This window comes from Ambystoma mexicanum, chromosome 8 (genome assembly GCF_040938575.1).
Source record: "Ambystoma mexicanum isolate Mex_15411 chromosome 8, UKY_AmexF1_1, whole genome shotgun sequence".
NCBI classification, from domain to species: domain Eukaryota; kingdom Metazoa; phylum Chordata; class Amphibia; order Caudata; family Ambystomatidae; genus Ambystoma; species Ambystoma mexicanum.
In genome coordinates, this window is record NC_090929.1 from 1,633,224,922 (window position 1) to 1,633,242,991 (window position 18,070).

Sequence of the window (18,070 nt, forward strand, 5' to 3'; positions counted from 1 at the left end):
GAAAGTCTATATTCTTCAGTGGCATATACCGGGAGAGTTCTCCTAGACCACCAGCGGTGCTCCGTGGAGCGTGACAGCTGGGTCTCGAAGAAATGTTAGTGTATCTGTCGTTCTTCCAACAATGGTTGGATAGTCTTCGATTATGCGAAAGAACAGTGTGTTGACAAGCTCATTTATTTCTGCCTGTGTTGGGAGCATTGGATTCTTTCTCACTGTACTCGGGGAGTAGGATGAGTTGCTCTGCAATGACAGTAAGCAGTTGTCTCATTATTTTTTCGTTTTCAGGATCTTGGAGAAAGTCTGTGACACTGGTGAGCCTCCCTACCAATGACGGGTATGATCTTAGCACATGATCAAAGTAGGTGACTAGGTCCTTTGTGATATCTCTACTGTGGGGCACCATAAGTGATTCCAAATAAAGTCTCGGTATTGAATGAATCGGGATACTGTATTTGTTTCCAATGTAAATATCCTCGGTCAAAATTTGGCATGGTCTTTTTCTCATCAAGGCTTAAGCGTGCCTAAGTTCAAAGTTCAAATCAACAAAACATGTTATGGCTTATACGCTCAATTTTCTTCTTCACCCTGCAACTAGGATGCACAGAGTCTGTTTTTATGTCCTTGTCCCCTTTTTTGCTTAGAGGAAGTGTCCAAGTTAAGCCACGATTTGCAAAGAAGTTCTTTGTCTTTACTTTGCTGGTCATGCGTCCTTCTTCCTCGTCATGGATCTCGTCTGCACGTGCTGTGGTTCTTCACCGTTATCTGTAGTCTCTTCGCGGTGGGGTGCAGGCAGGCGGGTTCCTCCGATGTATGGCTTGATATCACCTAGGAAGATCCAAGCTCTTCTTCCTTGTAGCTTGACTGCAGATGGAGTAACGTCTTCAACTGTGAACGGTCCGTTGAACCTTAGCTCGTCCCACTTTCTCCTTGTGTGATTCCTCACGAAGACGGCGTCTCCAGGGAAGATGAGTGGAACACGTAGACCTTGAACTGGGTCTGTTGCAGTGTCTCCTTCTGTGTCCTCTGCTGCGCTGCACATTTTTCGTCGTCGCTGCAGCTGGTCTGAAATTACAGTAAGGCAAGATGTCATGCAGTTCAGATAGATTTGCATTTCAGACCCTAAAACCTCTACTGTTGACTGGGCATCACATCTAGCTCTATCTCGGGGTGTTAGGAGAGTTCTCATTCTTCTTCCTGTGGCTATCTTGTGTGGCGTAAGATGATGGCCAGTGGAAGGCAGTGCAACCATCCCCTCTTTAGAGTAAGCTTCAACTTGGCTATTCTCTCCTTCAACAAGCCGTTGAACTTCTCACAGATCCCATTACCTTGTGGATGATACGCCGATGAGAACTTGTGATTTATACGAAGCAGCAAGTTAATATGTTCAAATACTGTATTAACAAAGTGGGCCCCATGATCTGATCTCATGACTTCACACACCCCCCACCATGGGAACACTTCCCTCACTACAAATTTTGCCGCACAGGTAGCGTTTGGGTGTGTACATGGACCTTCCTCTATCCATCTAGAGAATGGACACACCACAACAATTAAGTATCTGTACCCATTGCATACTTGAATCATGTCGACGTAATCGGCATACAAGTGCTGAAAAGGCCCATTTGGCCTGGAGATGACTCCGCTCATAACTTTTAATGTATGCCCAGCGGTGAATTGCTGGCAGATTATGCAATTCACCATAAAAAATGCAACATGCTCAGCTAAATTCGGTATGAACCAGTCTTCCGCGAGCGTTGCTGCTAGATTCTCCTTTGTCATATGCGCCGGGTAATGTAACTGATCCAGCGCTATTTTTAGTTGGGCTACAGGCATTACTGGTTTACCAGTGCTGTGTTGTCACCACAAGCTGTCAGAGGGGTTTAAAGAACACCCTTGACGTTTCCACAGGTTTTTCTCTTCCTGCAGTGCCTCCCCTTGCAGCTCCATTAGCTGCGTTTGCCCAAGATCGTTATAGGCTTCCGATGTTGTTCGTGCAACCATCATTCTTTCATGGGTGCACGCGACTTCCACTTCCATAATCGTCTCATTTTTGGATGCCATACGCTTGGCTTCCGTGTCTGCTGCTTGATTTCCGCGTGAGACAAAATCTGTCCCTTTCGTGTGTGCGGCGCATTTCACGACCGCTATGCCCACTGGGAGCTGTAGTGCCTTAATCAGTCTGTCCAATAAGGCTGCGTGCTGTACTGGCGTGCCGTCTGCTCGGAGGTAGCCCCTCCTTTTCCAGCGCACTAGGCCTGCGTGCACTGTTGACGTCACATAGACGGAGTCACTGTACACAGTTACTTCCTGGTCTGCGTGATTCTCAATGGCGAGTATCAACGCCAATAATTTTGCAGCCTGTGCTGAGTACTGAGATGGTATGCGCGCACTAACAAGTACTCAAAATTCTCCATTTGCTATGTGTTTCATCACAGCGACGCCTGTGTATCTTTGCCCATCATTTTGGTCGATTCTAGAAGACTCATCAATAAAGACGATCTCTCCTCCTGCCAAGGCATTTTCTTTCATCCTGGGAATTTCATCATAGAATTCTTCGTAATTTGCGCAGTCATTTATCGGTTCTCCCTCAATGACTGGCTCTGCTATTAACATGGCTGGGTTCACTATCTTACATCGGACTATTTTAATCGATGGATTTGATATGATTACTTCAGAAGCAGAAGCTCTCTGAGATGTTAATGTGCCTTTCAGTTTCTCTAGAATGGCAAATAATGAGTGCTCGACGTACAATGTCATTGAGCATCCCATTACAATGGTTGTTGCTTTCTCTAAGGCGAACGCTGCGGCAGCTAAACTTTGTTCGCAAGGGAAGTGGCCTCTCATTACTGGGTCCAGATTCCCACTGTAATATGCCAGGGGCTTGTACCCCAACAAGGTTCTTTGAGCGAGCACTGCCATCTTGACGCTGCCATTTGTGTGTGAAAACAGGTAAAATTCCTCTGCATAATTGGGAATCCCTAGAACTGGAGCTGTGCAAATAGCTCTTTTGAGTTTGGCAAACCCTTTCTCCATGGCCTCAGACCATTCAACCTTTTCTTTCATCACTTGGGCCTTCTTTAGGGCCTGAAGTAAAGGCTTAGTGTAAGAGCTGTAGTCAAAGACCCATGCCCTGACATAGTTGCATAGGCCTAAAAAGCTTTGCATCTGCTTTATCGTGTGCGGCTTAGCCGTGTTCAATATGGCTTCAGCCCTTTATGGGGCACTTTCTTCCCTTCATGTGAGATCAGCTGGCCTATGTACAGCACTTCCTGTTGACAATATTGTAATTTTTCCTTGTCAACCTTATATCCTTTCTCAGCCAGTAAAGTCAATAGTTGAATAGAATCGTGCCTGCATTGCTCTTCTGTGGTGCTGCAAATTAAGATGTCATCCACATACTGCAGGACGACACTTTTTAATGCAATATTGCTTAAGTCCATATGCAGGACTCTGTTGAAAATAGAAGGAGACTCACAGTACCCTTGTGGCAGCCTTGTGCTTTTCAGACGCATTTGTCTGAATGTAAATGACGTCAGATCTTGTGAGTCACGGTGCAACGGGATTGAGAAAAATGCATTTTTCAAGTCAATCACTGTGAAATAATTTGCCTCAACGGGTATATTGCATAATATTGTAGCCGGGTTCGGGGCTAAAGGGAACTCGGCTTTAACAATATCGTTTATCGGCCTTAGATCTTGAATTAGCCTCCAAGACCCCCCCTTTGATTTTTTGACAGGATACACCGACGTGTTACATGGTGACTCTGACGTCACTAAAATGCCCTGGTCCATCATGGCAGAAATCTGCCTCTCTGGACATGGGATATTGTCATGCTCTCTGTAAAATTGCTCCTGTTTTCAGTTTAATCTTCACTTCTCCAACCCCCTTCAAGAGACCCACGTCATAGGGTCCGGTAGTCCACACTGAGACAGGCACTTTAGCTATATCATCATCAAAATATTCAGGACGTTTTAGTGCCAACATCATTCTCTGAGGCACTTCTCTTTTAATCATCTTTACCCAAAAGGTGAGACTTACTTCCACCATTGTCTCTCCCGTTTCCGCTTGTTCTTCAAACAGATCGTCAACGGTGACGTCAGTCACTCGATATCCTTCTTCAATGGCAATTATTGCGCACCATTGTCTGCCTTCATCATCGTAACCGTCAACCAAGACCACTTTCCCTCGCACTGCAGCTGTGTGTATCATCAAGGGAAATACTTGTCCCTCCTCCTCATGCATAGGTATTCTTGGTCTGAATAAAAACTCATCAGGGATTCTCATGATTCTGTCTGCAAGGCCTGGCAATCCCGCCATAAGCACTCGCATGCCATATGCAAAGAATCTGGCTCTAATGGTATGGCCCTCATGGCTATGTGTCCTGAGTATGCTCTAACCATTTCACATACATTTGAATAGTGCATTCCTGGAGTGGAGCATACTATGCCCTCTTCCGTGAACGAAATTGTCATGTTCAACTTTGTCATTAAGTCTCGGCCCAAAATGTTTACTGGGGTCTGACATGAAAATAATAAAGGTACATTCATTTCGCACTCTCCTATGGAGACTGGGAGTGCGTCTGTAAAGGGAACTCGACTGTGAGCTCCTGTAAAACTCTGAGTATCTATGGCCTCGCCCGGACAAGGAAAACTTGCCTTCATGTATGCACGAGCGTGTCGCACCCGTGTCAACTAGGAAGGAATATTCTTTACCCCATATAACGACATCCACCCTAGGTTCCCTATGGGGGTCTGGTGCCACTGATAGGATAGAGCACATCAGGGTTCCCTGTGAGCTGTCCTAACTTATATATAAATTCGGCCCACCGTGTGCCGGTGGATTTCCCCCATTCCCATTGTTACCTCCCATTCCAGGGTTCATGGTCTGTGATAGTTGCGGCGGGGCCAGTTGGGATTGTCCTTGTGGAAATTTCCCTATGCTTTGTGGTTGCACCCCTTGATGCACTCCTTGTGCTTGTTGTTGCACTGTGTGATTTTGTGCACCACCCTGCTGCAAACCTGCAGGTGGATTTGTCATGCCTGCTCCTGTTCCTTGGCCGTTCTGCATCATGCCTTGACTTCTGATTGTGCGCGCCAAATGCCCTGTCATTCCACAAAGCCAACAAACTGACGGTGGTCAGATCATTTGCCCATTTGACATATTTTGGTTACCATTTTGCATATTTTGAAAGCCTCCCTGATTATTTTGGAAACCTCCCTGATTGCTGATTGCTCTGCCATCCTCTTCCCTTAAATCCTCTTCCCCTGGGATGGAATCCCGTATTGCCCTGATTATTTTGCTGTGGATTAGCCACCTGCTGCATGCCTGATTCAGCTGTGCTAGTTATCATGGCTCCCTCAAGAGCATACTTTGACAATTTCTTTTGCACCAACTTCGCTTCCTCACCCTTACGAGTCGCTTCCTTTATGCAATTCTTTTCTTGCAACAGTCTACAATAATGTGCGATGGTCAACTGTATTTCTGCCCAAGGTTTGGCTTCGATTCCCATCAATTTCTTGAGTTGTTTCTGCACCGGTTCTGGCAACCCTTGGCACAATATATGGTAAAACACAGGTATAGATTTCGTCCAAGATTCATGCGTTTTCGAGCACCCATGCGTCTTGGAAATTCTGTATATAAATCAACGGATCTTCCGACTCCTTCATTTTTCGAGTCATTATAGCTCCCATATCGGATGTATCTGGGTAAAGTACTCGTAGCGCTTTCCATACTGCGGCTCTCCAAGTGTTAAATGGCGCTCCGTCATGCGCAGTATTAATTGTGGTTACACCAGGGTAGCCTGCTCGTGCCTACACATCGTCTGCTCTCTCACCAACTATGGCAATCAGGAGACCTTTGATGTCCCCTATAGCTAGCGTGTTACCTCCTGTCATTTTTTCTAACTCATGTATCCATTTTCCGGCTCCCGATGTCAGCATTGGAAGCTTGTTTTTCAAGTTTTCTCGATCCATGTGTGGCCATGGAATATATTGTGGTCTTACTCCCCCCTTCACTAGTAGCGGAAATTGGAATGCGTAGCCCTCTTTCTATTCTCTCATTGTTCTCCTGTCTATTGAAGGGGTAATATTCCTGCATCACCGTCTACCTGGCAATGTCCTTAGTCTGTCTACATAGGGTGGCGAAGACACCCCCCTCTGACCGTGAGATACTTCTTCATATCGGTCAGGCTGCGTGGCGGACTCTGACGTTCTTGGTGCAGACTCACTAGCGTCTGACCATCTTATTTCCTTTTCCCTTTGGAGTCGCCTTTCACTTCGCCTCCCTTCTTCGTTTTCTTCGCGCGCTTCCCATTCGGAGTCAGACATTGTCTGTCCCCAATTCACGCAACTTCTCGTATCCTCCTTGTTCCTGCTTATTTCTAATCTATCCAGGGATAGCTCTCTATTGCCACTACTTTCGAGTGAGCTCCTCAGTGTCATACAGCTGAGTACTTTCCAGGTGCTCGTCTTTCCCCTCACCTTGGGGTTTTTGTTCTAGCCCCATTTCATCATATATTCTATCAATCGTTTCTCCGATGCTTCTGGTGTCGAAGTCATCATCAATATTTGCCCTAGATGTGCCTGGTACTGAATCGTACACAGGAAAGAATTCTTCGATGTCTACCCAATCTACTACTTGAGCGGGTTTTTTAACCTCTCTCCCCAGATATTCAAGATCGCGTGCTCTCTGTCTTTGCTTACGTTCTACGACGTCATCAAACTCTTTGCGCTTCCTCGCCTCTTCTCTGACCCTATCTTCTTCCTTTCTCTTTTCATTTCTACGTTCATCTGCCTTTCGAATTTCCTCATCTCTTCGTCTCCTTATCCTATTTTCACGTACCCTTTGCTCTTCTTCTAACCTTTGCTGTTTCTGTCTGTCTTGATCATAGGCCGCTCTTGGGTTGCGATCGTGCTGTTTTTCTTGCTCTTCGCGATATAGCTGTTCTCGCCTTTGTCTGTCTTTCCTTCTTATCCTTTCTTCTCTTAACTCCTTTTCTTTCCCCTTCCTCTGTGTCTCATCTAACCTCTCCTTTTGACTCGCGTCGTCAATGCCTTTCCCATCGAGTTTCAATAAAATGTGTCCTCCCATCCATTCGTCTTTTGCGAATGCTATCTCATCAGTTCTGTCTTCGCTCCCTTTCCATCGCTTCCCTGCTCTCTCCTTGTCGAGAGATGCACTTGCCTGTGCCTGATCGTTTCTTTCATCATCGCGTCTCCCCTTGTCCCTTGGGACTACGGAAGCAATATTTTTGTCCTTTTCTCTCCCTTGATTCTCGTCACTACTGTGTGTAGGTGACTCATATGCGGGGTTGCTCTACCCCGTGGCTGCTTTGAGTTCCCTTAACGGGTATAATCCCTCGTCCTTACTTTCTTCGATTTTTGTTTCAGGCGGGGCAGGTGGCGCGGTAGGCGTCTCAACCCCCTCTGTGCATACATTAAGTATCCAATCTGTTGGCGGCTCTTCCTCCTTTACCTGTTCGTACATTTTCCACAACTCGAGAACAGCAAGGCGTTTTTTTAACTTCTTGGCTGTATATGTGGCATGCAAATATGTCGTCATATTCTGTAAGTTGGCTTTGGATAAAGACCCATTTTGTGGCCACGTCATAAACATCTTGTGGGCAGTACCTTTAACCCACTCGGTACTATATTTCTTTAACTTGGGTGCGTGTTTTGGCAATTGCTTGCATAAGTGTGCCAATGGAGTAATGTCTTCCATGCTTAAATCTGTTCCCTTTCCTCTTTATAACACTTGTCAATGCTTTCATGTGGTTTAAACAACTTCTGACAATATGAGCGAGCACCAAACACAACAAGCTCCAATCCAAATTTTCTCAAAATTGTATATAGTCTAATCTAATCTACTCAAAACCCAACAATTCATGTGCGATTTTATCTCAGCTATTAAATCGCAACTATTTTAAAAGAGTTCTCTTAAAAAAATTCAATACATATGACGTCACAACAAAGAAACATATAAGACAGACACTTAACAGACTAGACGGACACCAGCTGGACACAAATATCTCTGCCTTTAATCATGACCCCTTCATGGAGTGTACACGTACCCCTTTCACGACGTCTTTAAATGTTGTGGTAGCCTATTCATTCCCCATTATGTGGGACTTTGGGTACACGTTTCTTCTGGCTGCTATATTAAAGCGCAGGAATAAGGCGAATCCTCTCACTTCTCAGGTGTCTGCCCTGGTAACCTCTCGCTTCTCGGGTATCTACCCCGGTAATCTCTCATTTACCCTTTATTACTCTCGAGTCATTATCCTCTTATATATATAAAGTCTTCTCTACTTCTGACTATTTTGTTTTTCCTCCTCCCTCCGTTACCTTTTCCCTTCACTTTTTCTAAGGCATACACTGTTTGCCAAAGCACTCAATTTTTCACCGTTCGCATGGTTTGTCTCTGGACCCTCGGGATCACCACCTTTGTTACCACCTTCTTCAGCTTTTCGCTCGCTCAACCGCCTGTAGGAATGGGAAGGGAAGTGTTGGAAAACGGGTTCCTTCAGGCCCGTTCTGCAGATTTCTTGCTTATCCTACCATTGTCTGCGGGGAGCTTCAGCGTCTACTCAGCCGAAGGGCAAAGGACTTGCGATATTGCCGAAGACATAGAGTTACTTTATGTCGACGGTCAATAGGTGTCTTACTTTAGTCAAATAATCGATAGTCGATAAACCATCAAATCTCTGCTACCAAGTGTACAGGCCCATAGAGTCGGGGTTTGCTCCGCAGTACTTTAAGACGAGATAGCTGCACCTTTGAGATGGATGGGGGTGCAGGTATATTACTCCAACACCAATCAACAAGGACAACTCAATGGTTTGGCAAAGGGGAGTCCGCTTAATGACAAGTACAAAAAACAGGGAAACATGGAAATCGACAGTGATGCGATAGTCCGTCTCGCTTCAACTCCCAAGAACTTCATACAAACAGTAACATTTATACCCAAAACTCGTCATCATTGACGTGTAACACTCGAAAAGTTAACATGCAATTCTATTGGTTAGGAAAAGGTAACTTTACTATAGGTACTATATCTGTAAATGGTAACGGAGTGAGGGGATGGGATAAACACTATCAGGTGGACGTCTAATCCCTTCCTTCTAACATTACTCTTGTAGACGTCACTAAGAGTACGACGTCCCATTGGTTCTACTATCTATAGGACCCTAGATTATTTGGTCCATTGTGATTGGGTTGGCTTCAACCCCATGCATAAATCTCCACTGTACTTAGCAGCACGCAGAATGGTCAGCCAGGTGCAGGATGCCCCAAGATTCACCCGGCCTCCCTTCAATCAATCATTACTTTAGCGGCTATGTGTCAATTAGTTGGCTGTGGTTGGCCTCGAAACTGTATCTTCTTGTCAGAAAAAGTTATGATATCTCTGTCTGGGCGACAGCCAGGCGAAGGTGTGAACCCGTGCCTCTTCTTGCTTGGATGGTCATGTGCTGCTCACACCGTGGATCTGCCTAGTTTCCTCCAAATTGTGCATTTAATTCTCATTCGGCTTGCCACCTGCCTACGCCTCCTTATCTTGGCCTTCCTGAGATAGGCTGTTCTGTTCTTAAGTTTCGATTCCGCGAAGCTACTGTTCGCTCCTTCTACTGGTCTGACCTTGGCTCCCCAGGCATGAGTTGCTCTTGCTGAGTTTCGATTCAGCCATCTATTCTCGTTTTAGTTGGAATACGAATCCTATCCTGTTTGACCTCTAGTACCCTGAGTTAATTCTGCTTTTGTGTAAAGTGGACTCGCACTTATATAGTGTGCTTCGTTGAGGTAGATATGTATAGGTGGCGCTTGCCGTGGTCTATCTTCTACTAAGCATAGCAAGCCGCACTGTCTCCTTAGCTTTCTTGCTGTTTCAAGCATATGTACATGCGTTAGTTGGTTGAATGACTTTATCCTGCTTTACAGCTTAAGTTTCTTTATATTTCAACATCGTCTCTCCTTCTAGGTTCACAATATCCTTATTCATGGCATTTCGTCTCTGTGTGTCATCTTATGTTCTGTCTGCAAGTCTGTCTGGGTCTTCGTGACGTCACCATTTGTCTTCAATTAAGGCCTTTTGAGTTTCTTCCGGGACAGTGTTTAAGCAACCTTCATTTCGTTTCATTTGCTGTTAGGGTTTCTCAATGGATACCTTACTGTCCATGGTTGTCTGGTTATTGGTACTTCAATAGGTATTGTTCTTCTGATAGGCACTGGGCAGAGCCCTACTGCGGCTCTCTGCTGGTTTATTTACTCATCATACATCACATATCTCAGTGTGAACGTTCCTGGTACTTCAAAATGGGCGGCTGGAGTAAAGGCTTTATTTGGGACCTCCTCTATATCTCATATGCTTGTCTGCACACCTGATGTAGCCCCCCGTACCATGAGGTGAGGTTGTGCAAGTCTGCACACACACACCTATTATGTCCCATATGCTTGTCTGCATGCCTGATGTAGCACCCCACACCATGAGGTGAGGTTTTGCAAGTCTGCACACACACACCTATTATGGCTCATAAGCTTGTCTGTACGCCTGATGTAGAACTCTTGTACCATGAGGTGAGGCAATGTCAGTCTGTATACACACACACCTATTATGTTTCACATGCTTGTCTGCACGCCTGATGTAGCCCCCCCCGTAGCATGAGATGTGGCTTTGCCATTCTGCATACACACACGCCTATTATGTCTCATATTCTTATTTGCACGCCTGATGTAAAACGGCTGTACCATGAGGTGAGGCGTTGCCAGTCCATATACACACACAGCTATTATGTCTCATATGCTTATCTGCACGTCTGATGTAGAGCCCGGTACCATGAGGTGAGGCTTTGCCAGTCTGGATACACACACACCTATTATGTCTCATATGCTTGTCTGCACGCCTGATGTAGCCCACCGCGTACCATGAGGTAGCCCACAGCGTACCATGAGGTGAGGCTTTGCCAGTCTGCATACACACACCTATTATGCCTCATATGCTTGTCTGCACTCCTGATGTAGCCCCCCTCGTACCATGAGGTGAGGCTTTGCCAGTCTGCATACACACACCTATTATGTCTCATATGCTTTTCTGCACGCCTGATGTAGAACTCTTGTACCATGAGGTGAGGCAATGCCAGTCTGCATACACACATGCCTATTATGTGTCATATGCTTGTCTGCACGCCTGATGTAGAACTCTTGTACCATGAGGTGAGGCAATGCCAGTCTGCATACACACATGCCTATTATGCCTCATATGCTTGTCTGCACGCCTGATGTAGCCCCCCCTCGTACCATAAGGTGAGGCTTTGCCGGTCTGCATACACACACATATTATGTCTCATATGCTTGTCTGTACGCCTGATGTAGAACTCTTGTACCATGAGGTGAGGCAATGCCAGTCTGCATACACATATGCCTATTATGTCTCATATGCTTGTCTGCACGCCTGATGTAGCCCCCGCACCATGAGGTGAGGACTTGCCAGTCTGTATTCACAGACACCTATCATGTCTCATATGCTTGTCTGCACCCCAGATGTAGCCCCCGAACCATGAGGTGAGGCTTTGCCAGCCTGCATACACACACCTCTTATGTCCCATATGCTTGTCTTCATGCCTGATGTAGCACCCCACACCATGAGGTGAGGCTTTGCCAGTCTGCAGACACACACATCTATTATGTCTCATATGCTTGTCTGCACGCCTGATGTAGCCCCTGTACCATGAGGTGAGGCCTTGCAAGTCTGCATACACACACACCTATTATTTATCATATGCTTGTCTGCCCACCTGCTGTAGCACCCCGCACCATGAGGTGAGGCTTTGCCAGTCTGCATACACACACACCTATTATGTCTCACATGCTTGTCTGCACGCCTGATGAAGCACGCCCGTACCATGAGGTGAGGCTTTGCTAGTCTGCATACATACTCACCTATTATGTCTCATATGCTTGTCTGCACACCTGATGTAGCCCCCGTATCATGAAGTGAGGCTTTGCCAGTCTGCATACACACACACCTATTATGTCTCAAATGCTTGTCTGCCTGCCTGATGTAGCCCCCGTACCATGAGGTGAGGCTTTGTCAGTCTGCATACACACACACCTATTATGTCTCATATGCTTGTCTGCACGCCTGATGTAGCCACCCGTATAATGAGGTGAGGCTTTGACAGTCTGCATACACACACACCTATTATGTCTCATATGCTTGTCTGCACGCCTGATGTAGCCACCCTGTACCATGAGGTGAAGCTTTGCCAGTCTGCGTACACACACACCTATTATGTCTCATATGCTTTTCTGCATGCCTGATGTAGCCCCTGTACCATGAGGTGAGGCTTTGCCAGTCTACACACACACACCTATTATGTCTCATTTGCTTATCTGCATGCCTGATGTAGACCCCTGTACCATGAGGTGAGACTTTGCCAGTCTGCATACACACACACCTATTATGTCTCATTTGCTTGTCTGCACGCCTGATGTAGTCCCCCGTACCATGAGGTCAGGCTGTGCAAGTCCGCATACACACACACCTATTATGTCTCATATGCTTGACTGCATGCCTGATCTTGGGAGGATAGCTCAGTGGCAACATGCTCGCTTTGGTAGCAAAACGACATGGAGCAACACAGGTTCGATCCCAGGGTCCGCGCTTAGAAACCTCTGGGTATTAAGCGTGTTATAAATAACCCATCATATCATATATCCCCGTACCATGATGTGTGTGAGGCGTTGCAAGTCTGTATACACACACTAATTCGTTCTGTAAACCCTATGCTTTTTCTTGCACTTCACTAATGTAGTATGACCTTTCTGTAACTAGCGCCCAGATGCCTGAGGGTTCGGTCCGCTGAAATAAATGCTAAAATAAATAAATAAATTGCTGCAGTGTCAATGGGAGGTTGTTCCACGAGTTGAGTGGCTGCAGAGAAGGACTGTCCTCCCATTCTATGAGTGTAAACTGTACCTAGGTACATACTTTTTGCATAGTCCATGTGCGCTAACACATATGTAATGATTGCTTGGACTTGGACATGCCCTTGCAACTAAGATACAGAAGTACATGCTTCCTCATTCTAAGATGATAGAAGCATTTCTCCACCCTGAAAGCCGCCTAAGGTGCCACTGAACGTTCACCCTCCAAGGATTTGCACTGTCAGTACTGGAGACGGACAGATACCGAGCTCAGGCAGGCAGCTCCTTCTAGCCCAGGACGCCCAGGATTTGCACTGTCAGTACTGGCAGCGGACAGATACCCAGCTCAGGCAGGCAGCTCCTTCTAGCCCAGGACGCCAGATACCGAGCTCAGGCAGGCAGCTCCTTCTAGCCCAGGACGCCCAGGATTTGCACTGTCAGTACTGGCAGCGGACAGATACCCAGCTCAGGCAGGCAGCTCCTTCTATCCCAGGACGCCAGATACCGAGCTCAGGCAGGCAGCTCCTTCTAGCCCAGGACGCCCAGGATTTGCACTGTCAGTACTGGCAGCGGACAGATACCCAGCTCAAGCAGGCAGCTCCTTCTAGCCCAGGACGCCAAGGATTTGCACTGTCAGTACTGTCAGCGGACAGATACCCAGCTCAGGCAGGCAGCTCCTTCTAGCCCAGGACGCCAAGGATTTGCACTGTCAGTACTGGAGGCGGGCAGATACCCAGCTCAGGCAGGCAGCTCCTTCTAGCCCAGGACGCCAAGGATTTGCACTGTCAGTACTGGAGGCGGGCAGATACCCAGCTCAGGCAGGCAGCTCCCTCTAGCCCAGGATTTGCACTGTCAATACTGTCAGCGGACAGATACCCAGCTCAGGCAGGCAGCTCCTTCTAGCCCAGGACGCCAAGGATTTGCACTGTCAGTACTGGAGGCGGGCAGATACCCAGCTCAGGCAGGCAGCTCCTTCTAGCCCAGGACGCCAAGGATTTGCACTGCCAGCGGACAGAAACCCAGCTCAGGCAGGCAGCTCCCTCTAGCCCAGGTTTCTGGTGACACGCCTACCAGAAGAAACTCTGGGCCTGATTCATGGAAGTGTTTTATAATGGTGCAATCCCGTAGGAAAAGGTTCCATGAATCAGGCCCTCCGTGTTTGTAAGGATCAGGTTTAGAAAATTCTGTCGCATCCAAATCTGAATTTAAATCAGGCAAGGTGCGAACCTTTGCACAGCTTCTTCTTAACTGCGGTTTAATCTAAAAAAATAAGTATCATCAAAGTGATTAAAGATTGTTACGTCCATGTCACTGATGATGGTTATCAGAGGACAAAAGTAGACCTTAAAGAGGAGTGGGGCTAGAGAAGATCCCTGAGGTCCTCCACAACCTGTACATCAAACATGTGACCCAAATGGAGTGAGGAAAACATGGTTTCCATCATTAGTTAGAAATGCTTTGATCCAAGGAAAAGCATGACCTCTTATTCCGATCTCGGTCAGACGCATAATACAATTCGGATGTTATGATGTGTGCTGTCAAAGGCCCCAGCTATGTCTAACCATACCCTTTCTCCCACGTTACCAGTGTCCGCCTTCCATCTGAAATCATCAAGACATGTAATGATGGCCTATTCTCTGCTCTGCAAGGGACGGAAGCCGCCTGGCCAATCATGAACTTGCATCTAGGAAAGGCTGTGGCGGGCCTATTATCTCTTTCAGGAATGCGGAAGGTTTATAATAGGCCTCAAATTAGACAGGGCTGTGTGTAGTGAGCAGCATTGGCAATTTCAAATGAGGCAGGCAGTGTGCATGAAGAGAGCGGTTCATTGACTACAGCTCTCGCGTGAGATAAACCTTCATAAATCCTGGAAGGACCCCCATCAAGCAGAGCCAGAACATTTGCTGTGGCTGGTTCTCAACGAGGGGGGCTAAGTGTCCCGAAATGGCCCAGGCAAGTTAATTGAATTTTTGGTCGAGTGTGCCTTTTGTGTCGTGTGGACTTGTACTCAGAAATGATTGAATGATTTCCTTTTGTATGTCAATTAGCTTGCGTTTGCAGAAGTTAAAGATACCACCACATTGTCCCTGTGATGGAGGTATTTTGTTTGTCAGCCTTGGTTTTCGGAAACTCTTCAATGATGAAGAAGCTTGCACCCTCCTCCCCCGCCCCTGTGCATGCTGTGCCGCAGTGTGAGTCCGCTTTCACTGTTGCTGCCCATGTTGAGGGGTGGACTGGCCTATAGGGAACTCCGCAGATTTGCCGTCTCTGCACTCTGGGCCTCTTTTGTGGGGGGTTTTCAAAATGGTCTCACAGCAAAAGGATTGGGCTGGATGAACACGTGTAATATGGGGACACTTTGAACGGTATTGCTACCCACGCTGTACACAATGTGTGTGAGACTAAAGCTGGCACTCTTGTTTCCCATGCTGAATACTTTCTCACTAAGCGAGGGAAGCTTGCACCGCCCATTATGTGCCTGTTCTCTCTGTTATGGAAGCATGTGCCATGCTACTCCCCCTCTGTGTGAGTGCTGCATGCTCTGTTCATGCTGTCCATATGCGGTGCCTTTGCAGTACGCGAGAGCAGGAAGCTTAATATGCTGTTGCATGTAGTGTACCTTTCATGCATGGGAGGTTTTAATTGTAGATGCCTCTACTTTATATTTTCTGTGTGTGGGTGAAGCTTGCACGCTTGCACCGTTACTGTCAGGGATGAGTGTCTTCCATAGTTTAATATAAACAATAGAACACACAAAGCGGAAGCGTTTTATGGGGTATGTTAAAGCCAGGCCATGCATGTAAAGAGTGAGGCAGAGATGGTGCAGGGCATGTGATGGATAGGTAACCAACCGGCAGGGTGGAAGAGGGTACACACATCTTGTACCTAGGGCAGCTTAAATCCTTACACCGCCCCTTGATGAAGGCACGTGCCCAATGGATGGCAGTACAATGCAGACTGTGAAAGTACTTTGCCATTTGATGGAAATCCTGGACATATGTTGTGAGTAAATGGCACATGATGTCAATACCTGGCTTACCATGTGAGTTCCTGGACGTATGATGACACTCCCTGGCATATGTTGTGAGTAAATGGCACATGATGTCAATAACTGGCTTACCATGTGAGTTCCTGGACGTATGATGACAATCCCGGGTATGTGCTGTGAGCAGATGGCATATGATGTCAATGTTTGGCTTATGATGTGAGTTCCACGAGGCATGATGGCATTGGCTCGCTGCACAGAAGCCAATTTCATTCTACAAAAGCTTGATGTCTGCCTCCTCGCGGCTTTCTAACTGTAATTCCCCCCAATGGGGAAATCGGATGTTCTGCCAACCATACCCTACAAATGACAGGCATATGGAAATCATGAGTTTATTGCGGCTAAGCTTGCAAGTACAGTAATTAGTTTCTTCAACAGCAGATCACATAACCATTTATTCTGAATCATTGAAATTATGCTTCTGTGTATGACTCTCACATTGGTATTAAACTAGAAATTTCTATCGTATTTAAAATGATTTTCCTTAATTTATAGACACAAAGATTTAGATTCGGGATGGTTCAGGACTTGAGCTGCATCGGCCCTACAATGACATCAACCTCTTCATTGGAGGATCTAGGTGACCTTTTCCGTCTCATTTGGCAGCCCCGACGGCAACGTGAGTTCACATCGCTCTTGCTGCAGACCACCACCGTGCACTGAAGGTAGACGGTAGACTGAGTTTCCAGGAAACCGAAAGCCCGGAAAGAGAATCGAGCCTGATTACTGGATGGGGAAGAGAAGGATCGGAATGTCGAATCTCTGATACACCTGTGGAAAATAAAGGAAAGGAGAGAGAGAAGATTACAGGGATCAGAACTGCTGTCACACTCATACGTCAGTGACCTGTGTTAGTCCTAGCTCCACAGAAATGGTACAACTCCTTTAAGACAGTCTTTGTAATGATGTATGATATCCACCTTTCCTGTCTGACGCCACTTTGGTACCACACAAACACATAAAAGTAATATATTATATAGCGCTGCATGCCAGGAATTCCAGTTTTAGAACACTTAGTAGTAAGAGTTACTTATTACTATCACTATTACACATTTTTGATATACTCAATTTAAGACCTTAGAAGGATGAAGGCATGAGTCGAACCAGCGAATACATGAGATAATTGTGGCACTATGGCAGCAGGGCATCATAGTACCTTCAGAGTCCCTGTGTTACACAGCAATTTATCTTGTCAATAAAGCAACAGGGTAAAGTTGGATGATGATACAGGACTTGTGCCCATTGAATAATATTGTAGAAGCTGAGTTTCCAGTAGTACGGAATCCCACCACAATCCTTTGCAATATACCTACTGAGATCACACATTTCACTGTCATGGATTTGAAAAATGCATTCTTCTCCATTCCATTGCATCCTGATTCTCAAAACATCACTGTGTTTACCTTTCATGGGTAACAGTGGCATAACACAAAATGTGGGGGCCCCCCTGCGAGCCATGCTTAGGGGGCCCCCCCAACTCAGCAACAAATCACCGGTCGTGCCACACTCTAGGCAGGCATAGATTATCACACTTGCGCAATACGCACTAACGTGCTGTTGAAGGGATATGCCGCACACTGCACTAGGAGAAAGATATAAATATGTGTTTTAATGCGATATACAGCACACTTTCTGAGAAAAATTGGCTAAAAAGCCAGAGTGTTTGAAATTGTTTTGTAGGGTAACACCAATCCAATAGATGCAAGTCACCAACAGTGCCCAGGAACATTAATGCTTTGCTATTAAAAATGCAATGCCACAATGAAAACATGTCCACTGGCTGCACAATGTAGACCAGTGTAGACATGTAATAACGTTACAGTAAAGCATGCCAGACCACATTAAGACATACCTAATCTGGTTGCACCAAAATGCCAATCGAAGCAATAACACTCATCAAGAAGAGAACACACATTCAAGCCCGTGGCCTCTAAGAACACGGCCACACTCTTTAAAATCTGCAAGGAACTGGTCAATACTGTTGCAATCTTTACCTCTCCTGTTCCCTCCCAGGCCCTCTGTATGGCTCTGTCATCTCACTTCTCTGCTAAAACTCAGGACATCCTGTCCTCCATTTCCTTTTCCTCTCTCGGACCCCCTTAGGCCA

The 18,070-nt window shown here is 46.3% G+C and overlaps 1 protein-coding gene across 2 annotated transcripts in view; it reads right to left on the reverse strand.

Moving 5' to 3' along the window:
• Positions 1-16,293: 16,293 nt before the first annotated feature.
• LOC138473825 (deleted in malignant brain tumors 1 protein-like) overlaps positions 16,294-18,070 on the reverse strand; it is a 733,343-nt gene continuing 731,566 nt past the window's right edge. For both annotated transcript variants that reach the window (XM_069612215.1, XM_069612214.1), the window contains one exon: positions 16,294-16,734. In XM_069612215.1, coding sequence (XP_069468316.1) covers positions 16,485-16,734 — 250 coding nt within the window. In that variant the 3' untranslated portion in view covers positions 16,294-16,484. The remainder of the gene's footprint in view (positions 16,735-18,070) is intronic.